Source organism: Quercus robur, chromosome 2 (genome assembly GCF_932294415.1).
Source record: "Quercus robur chromosome 2, dhQueRobu3.1, whole genome shotgun sequence".
Lineage (NCBI taxonomy): Eukaryota > Viridiplantae > Streptophyta > Magnoliopsida > Fagales > Fagaceae > Quercus > Quercus robur.
In genome coordinates, this window is record NC_065535.1 from 64040692 (window position 1) to 64048682 (window position 7991).

Consider the following 7991-nt stretch of genomic DNA (forward strand, 5'->3'; position numbering starts at 1 on the left):
GGACAAAATTTATCTACAAAACTAGTTGTAGTTGCCTAAGGCTACAACTTTACTAAATAAAATAAATATTACTACATATTTTGAAAATCTAACCGCTAAATTGTATATTCTTTCCGCTCTTGTGTCTTAATACACATATCAAATTTTGTGTCAATTGGATATTATTCATTATATGATCTACAAGTTTATATTTTATGCATAATTCTAAACTACAAAAACTTGCAATTTAAACAATTTATTTAATTATGACATAGCTATTAATCTTTAATTTTCTAAAATTTTTGCAAGTATAAAGGATATAAGAAGAAGATGTAATCTAATGGTTGATTTGTCAAAATTCACTTCCAATAAAAAGATATTGAGTATAGATATAGTCTTAGGCTACAACCAATTGTGTAGCTAAACTTTGTCCTTTTTTTTACGTGTCTTGAGGAGAAAGAAAGAGGGTGGATGATGGTTGTGGTTTGTAAATATAGAGAAATAATTTTTAAAAATCAAGAAAATTTGATATTTTAGTGAAATAAAGTTTAGAATAGATAAGCTGATGTAGATGTATTTGAAAAGTAGTTAAGTAAAATAGGAAAAAAAGTTTTTATGTTAAAATAAACAGAAATTTTTGCACGATTCAACGTGAATAGTCTTAGGTGGAGTGAGTGACACTTGGTAACAATACCTCTCAAAGTCTTAGGCTCTCATTTTGGGTCTGTTTGGGATCTGCTTATTTTGCTGAAACTGAAAACTTTTTATTGAAAATACTATAGATAAAGGTAAAAGTTAGCTGAAATAGTATAGTAGGACCCATGAATAGTACCAAAAAGTGCAGTGGGGCTCATGGATAGTAGCAAAAATAAGTTAAATAGTAAAATAAGTTGACTTTTTAATTTGGAGCCAAACGAACACTTCGTGTCAATTTGGCTAGTTTATTTTTTGCCAACTTATTTTACCATTTAGTTTATTTTTGCTACTACTCATGGGTCTCACAGCACTTTTTGGTACTATTTATGGGACACACTATATTATTTCAACTAATATTTACTTTTATCTATAGTATTTTCAGTAAAAAGTTTTCAATTTCAGTAAAATAAGCGAATCCCAAACAAACCCTTCATGTAGCTGATCGATTAAACCAATGTCTCAATTAGAAAAGCTCATTGGGCCATGTGGTTAGTTGAGTGATGTGTTGGTCCACAAGGTATATGGATTTATGTCAAGGGAAGGTGGGGGTTCGATGGGCTCTTACTTGGTAAAACATGCAAAATGCTCGTTATTGATTGCTTTATTTTATGAAGAAAAAATAAGATGTGCATATTTATTATGTTGCAATAAATTTGTTAATCAAAGTTGTGGAAATTTATTCATTACGAAAATCTATTGAAAAAGCTTTTTTTTGGGGGGGGGGGGGAATGATAATTTTTTAAATGCAAAAATCCAAAAATGACCCTCTAACTTTCAGTCTTTTTCATTTCAGTCCTCTAACTTTCAGTTTTGTCATTTCAGTATTCTAACTTTCAATTTTTGTTAATATAGTATTCCGTTAGTTAGCTGCTGCCGTTAAAGGAGTTGAAACAATGCCGTTTTGGCTTTTTTTTTTTTTTTTTAAAAAAAAAAAAATTTAAGAATTAAAAGAAAATAGGAAAAATCTGTAAAAAAAAAAAAATTAAGGGGATCGACAACATTCCTTTTCCCCTGAAATCAAAACAAATAACAGAGATGCATATAGGGGAAGGAACTTTAAAAACCAAAATGGAAGGAAAACGCTAAAAAAAAAAAAAAAACTCACAACCTTAGAGAGAGAAATATCCCTGCCTACACTCTGAGAGAGAGAGAGAGAGAGAGAGAGAGAGAGAGAGAGAGAGAGAGAGAGAGAGAGAGAGAGAGAGAGAGAGAGAGAGAGAGAGAGAGAGAGAATAGAACACACAGTAATAGAGGACCACAGAGAGCGAGAAATGGGCAAAGAAAGAAAGAAAGAAAGGAGAGATTAGACTAGACTAGAGAAAGTCATAAAAGTTAAGACAATACAGAAAGAGAGATCTGATAGTAAGAGAAAAAGAAGGGCACACGAATGGAGAGGAAAGTAGCCCAAACTAGCAAAAACAAAGAAACACTCGCTTACGTGTTTTTGGGAATTTGCTATAGTAAGCTCCCGTGCGTCTCTGTTATTTGTTTTGATTTCAAGGGAAGGGGAACAGCGTCGTACGTCGTTCCCCTTTTTTTTTTTTTAAATCTTTTTTTTTTTTACAGATTTTTCTTATTTTCTTTTAATTTTGAAATTTATAAAAAAAGAGGAAGCCAAAACAGCGTCGTTTCAGCACTCTTAACGGCAGCAGCTAACTGAGTTTTAACGGAATACTACATTGACAAAAATTGAAAGTTAAAGGACTGAAATAACAAAACTGAAAGTTAGAGGACTGAAATGAAAAATGCTGAAAGTTAAAAGGTTAGTTTTGGATTTTTGTCTTTTTTAAAATCAATTTTTAGCTTACACTCAAGTTAATGATAAGATCTGATAAAGAGACATAAGAGAGTTTGATTTAATTTTTAAAAAGTTAGAAATAGTTTTAAATGGGATTGAACTAGTTACTAGTTCCATATGGGAGATAATTTTAAATGGGCTTCATGTAGTTTTAAATAGACTAGAAATATGTTTAAAAATTAAATGGCCTTCAAGTGGTATTAAATTAGAGGAATATTCTACTCTCTACAATCTACCCATAAGGCTAAAGTAATGTAACATTTAATTGTTAAGGATGTGCGTGAGTCAGATTGGGGGGGTGGGGGGGGGGGGGGGGTTTAACCAATCCGCCATTGGTGGGTTGGAAAAAATTCCAAACCACCACCAATCCACCAAACTACAAAAATGGCGGGTCAGTTAAAAATTTGAGTTGTTTCAACTCGATGGGTTAGTTTTAGTTATGTATTGTATACTAAACTTCAATATTTATTTTATCATTTATGAATAAATTTAGAAAGTATTTCCTATAAATCCTATAAACCATTAAAGGAAATTATAGAACGTGTCAACTTTCTCATAGATCAAAATATGTCTTATGGTATGGATATTTTTCTAACTTTCTCTCCAAAAAAAAAAAAAAAACAAAAAACAAAAAAAAAACAAAAAGAAGTTTTTAAGCATATCCATATCATTATGTATACTTAAGAATATGTTGGAAAAGCATCACATTTTACATATTAACATATGTAAACCATGGATTTAATTAGAAGAAAAAACTTAAATTTGATATGAGATATAGACTAACAAATCAAATAAAATACATGGCATACCACAATTAGTGGAGCATAAGGTGGAACACAAAAAGTATGTCAAAAGATTTCTATTTGGAAGGGATAGCTCTAATTTGGAGCTAAACCTTGTCATTCTCCTTTTTTTTTCTTTTTCTTTTTTTTTTTCTTTTTTTGTAGAACCCATTTTCACTATTTATTCTCCCCTTGTATTCATACATTAGAGATCGCTTTCCTCTAAATCACTACGTCGTTGTGATTGATAAAATTATTTACAATTGTATTTGGATACTTGAATTTAGATCTTAAATCAATGGATTTAAAATGTCTTGATTCTAAATTAATAAAATTTAAAATTTATGCATTTTATAAATAGGAGAATTTGAAATTATAAAATTTAAAATCCATTAAAGTATGACAAAGGCCTAAAATTCCACACGGTTAGATATTATTTCAAATCCAATGATTTCAATGTTAGAATTAGGCTTCCATTAATTAGATTTTTGGTTTCATAAAACCGGTTGGATGTGACAAAATTAATATACTTGAGGGCCGAAAAATTTGGTGTAGTCATATTCAATATTGGGCTTTGATACACATTGTTTTATGGGCTTATATCTCAGTTTGATGTAAGGTACAATGTAGGGTTTTAAACATGATCCATGCTGTAAGGAATGGCGTGGGGTTTCCTCTCCAATCCTAACTTTAGACAAACGCTAAATCTCATTCTTTATAGAGACTAATGTTGTTTGTCCCATTGAGAGCCATCATGGAAGCAGGAGCATGGACATGAATATCTGATGGGTTTGGCCATATGTCAAGTGTGCATGTCTGCGGTTGTTGGTAATTTATTTAGGTTTACTCATGGTATTTAGAATGATTGTGCCTACATCCTTGTAAATGAGAAAGTATTTACTGAGACGAGAGACATGGGTTTCATGAGCCCATCTCATACAAGATTTTTCCCTTGTAGATTCATTGATTATGTTTTGGTATGTAACATGTATATGCCTTCAAATATTACATTCAAGATTTAAAATCATTGGTAGGTTTTGGCCAAATCAAATTCCTCAACCATTTTAAATTATCCAAAAAAAGTATTTATATTTTAATCACTCAAATTCAAATCTACATATTCAAATATTGCTATCCAAATGCATCATACTATATATATTTTTAGTTACATGACCTATACAGTGACTTATGCAACGTATTTAAATAATACATGTAAGTGCTTTTATAAATTTTCACATAATGTGTGTGTTTATTTTAAAAAAATAAAATAAAAATGGCCGCATAATGGGTTATAAAAAAATTCCTCTAAAATAGTAAGATAAGGTCAAATCAATTTGCAGGTTGCAGCTACTTTGTCCTTTTCCAAAGTAAAAGAAAAAGACAAAAGGTGGACCTTCAGAAAGCCCACAGCGGCACAGCCCAATAAGGTTAATTAAATTAATTAATAATCTTTCCTGGCTTATCTTTTTCTATCCTCTTCAACCCCAGCCGTATGCTTTATTTATTGCTTTTAACATTTCTTAGTTCTTAGACTTTCTCCATTTTCGAAGCGAAAATCTCTCTCTTCAAACAGCTCTAGGTTTTTGCCAATTCCACCGAGAATTAAGCTACTCAGATCTCCTTTGCGATCCCAAATCTCTCTTTTTTATTTTTTTTTTCTCTTCTCGCTTCGCTTTCGATGAAACTCTCACAGTCGTTGACGATCTAAGGTTTGGTCTCTCTCTCTTTCTCTCTCTCTCTCTCTCTCTCTCTCTAGGTTTTAGATTTGTCATGAATTGAGAAATTTAGGGTTTTGTAAGTGTTACCATGAAATTCATTGAATCGAATTTGATTGTGAGATTTGATTTTATATTTTAGAATAATACTTTATGAGTATCGATTTTTCAACATTCTGCAGGTTCCAACTACCCAATTCTGCAAAAAATAATAAATAAATAAAAAGTCAACAATTTTGATCTTCATTTGGATATAAGGAATTTCTATGTTATGGTGGTAGTGATCAAAATCAATGATTTTTTTATTATTACACGATAGGTTACTAAATCAAGTAATTTGTTTTTTTGTTCTTACTTCTTTATGGGTTTTTTTTTTTTTGTTTTTGGATAAGTTTTCTTCAATGGATTGAATTAGGAGCATGATGGTTAAAGATGTTCCATTACTGCCATTTTAAACTAAGCATGCTATTTTTGATCTTGAAGCAAAGCATGTGGGTATCTAAATGAATTGTTTATGATTTCCTAAAAAGTGTTAATTTTGGGCACAACAATGACACAGGCTAAGAAAAATTGATTGGAATGTTAAAATGTAAACATCTAGGCTCTTGTCTGTAGCTATATGTTTGTGAGTTGGTATATATGCATTTTGCATGCAAGCAAATTATGTATATTGGTGGGCTTACGGTTGAGGAATATGGCTGTTGCACTACATTAATGGATTATATTTAGAGATGGCAAAAGCCTGTGAGCTCTAGTTCAAATGGTTTACTCCGCCTTCAATAATGGGATGGAGGGTAAGGCTGTAGGTTCAAGATCCACGAGTTGGGTGTATAACTTATGCAATAAAAATTCTTAGATGGCAGAATAGAAGAAAATGCATTGCGGTACACAAGAATAAGTAGCTTCAGACTTGGTTAGATTATTGTAACTTGATTATATCTTTTCTTTAGGCTATGACTAGCAGCATTGGTTACTAATAACTATTTATTGTTAAACAATCAGTCTAAATCTTGGAGCAGTTTGAATCCTTAGTTTTTTGCTCCTTTCAAAGGGATGGCAATGGGGAGGGGTAGGGTCAAATCAAAGGTGCCCCTTCCCCACCTTGTTCTTTGGCTGCTGTTTTAGGTTATAAATATCTTCCTTGTAGTTAACTGGCACTTATCCAAAAACAAAATACACACCCACACCCACACACACATTTGGGGTATGGTGGGGCAAGACAGGATGGGGGGAGCCTGCCTCCGTCTCATCATCTTTTCGGGGTGGGGAAAATTTGTGCGGGGTTGGGCGGGGAATCTATCCCCACCTTTGATGCTTCTTCTAATTTCTTTTATGAATACTTTGTATGCTGCTGTGGTTTTTTATATATTAATATGTCATGATGGTGCTTCAAAAAATATCTGTATTTATATGATTGCTTCTTAATCTGAATTTCATCTCATTCTATTCACAGGGGATTTATCTTTATCTACCACTTTTAGGCCCTTCAATGCTGTGAATGGTTTTAGGGGAATATTTGTATGCTGAAAATGGATTATGAAGAAGTTTTGAAGGCAGTTTTTCCTTTATTGGATGGTGTGGACCTTGCTTCTTGTATGGCAGTGAGTAAGCAGTGGAGAGACATAGCCCGAGACGATTACTTTTGGAAATGTGTATGTGCCAAGAGATGGCCTTCGATCTGCAAGCGGCCTAACCCTCCAACTTTAACCTTCTATAAGCTATATCAGACCTTTTATAAACGTCAGAATCGTCGAACTCTTCTTCCCCCACGGCTGTCCTTTGATGATTTGGAATTTTTTATTGACATTTGGACTGAAGGCAGATTAATATTTTCTGAAGTAGTCCCGGGCCCCGTTTTACAAGCTGGCATCAAGATCCCACCTCCAGGAATTTGTGACATGCTTAGGTTTCACCTGGAGGGCCCTGAGTACAAGATGACATTACCTGTTGAGCCAAGGTTCACCGTGCCTCTATTCCAGACTGTCAGTGTTTCAGTGCTTGTGGGGCGCAAGGATTCCAATAGGGTTGCTTGCATCATCAATAAATCCATGTTTGATTATATAGATAGGACAGCATATAGGGCCTTGGCATTTGACTATTTAGACTTTTCTCCTGATTACCCTTTCATCTCAGGAATCCGGGCATGGATCTCTTTGCTTTTCATGGACGATGGAAATGACGGTGTTATAGATGTTTTTGGGGTTGAAATGGATTTCTGTGATGCGGCAAATTCTAAGGATGAGGTTCTATGGTTATTAGACATGCTTGATTGGAAGTGAAGCGTTGGACTCTATTGGCCAAGTGAAGGTAAGAAGAACCCAGCTGAAATGGATGTGTAATGTACGTTTGCATCTTCATTGGTTGTTTAATCTGTGGAGGAGGGCACAACGATAAATGTTCGAACTCTTTAACCTCCAGCGAAGGCTTGAGTGGTAACTATCTGTTTTGTTCACCTGCATGTTTACAGTCTGTACATAATTTTTATTTTTATTGCGTTAATAATTATGAACAATTATTTGTAATTCTGTGGCCAGATTTATCATTTACTTGTAATCGATCAATAACATTGGATTTGTATTATGGACAAGTGTTAAACATTGTAATAAAATCTTTACTTAATAATATTTTTTACTGTTTGTTCAATAAACTCATTTGTTATGGATAATTTTAAATTAAACAAAAAAACAACTTAGATATAGCATCTTAGGTGTTATTTTTTAGATACTCTTAAAAATTAGCCACCTGTGAATTCATCATCTTTCTTCTTCTTTTTCCTGTTGAAACCTGTTCAAACCTTTTACCCATAGATTCATTAACATTATTCTAAATTATCAAAAACAAAACCCCTAATGACAAGCCCATTAGCTCGCCACCTCAAAGATCACGACAATGGCGGCACAACCAAACCCTTTGCAAAAACTCTTAACCCAAATGTCAATCTCAATCTCCTCCACCAAACCCAAAAACCCCACTTACCTAAATTAGCCTCCATCAAAGAGAACCCTAGGCCCACCATTACTT

At 33.2% G+C, this 7991-nt stretch overlaps 1 protein-coding gene across 1 annotated transcript; it reads left to right on the forward strand.

Annotated features, from left to right (window-relative positions):
• Positions 1-4731: 4731 nt before the first annotated feature.
• On the forward strand, positions 4732-7594 carry LOC126714452 (F-box protein At5g39250). The gene is made up of 2 exons (XM_050414607.1): positions 4732-4964; positions 6424-7594. Exon 2 carries the CDS (start codon positions 6491-6493, stop codon positions 7247-7249), a length of 759 nt encoding a protein of 252 aa, XP_050270564.1. The 5' UTR covers positions 4732-4964; positions 6424-6490; the 3' UTR covers positions 7250-7594.
• Positions 7595-7991: the final 397 nt, after the last annotated feature.

Coding starts and splice junctions, on each gene's coding strand:
- LOC126714452 (XM_050414607.1), top strand. CDS start 6,491: ATGCTGAAAATGGATTATGAAGAAGTTTTGAAGGCAGTTTTTCCTTTA.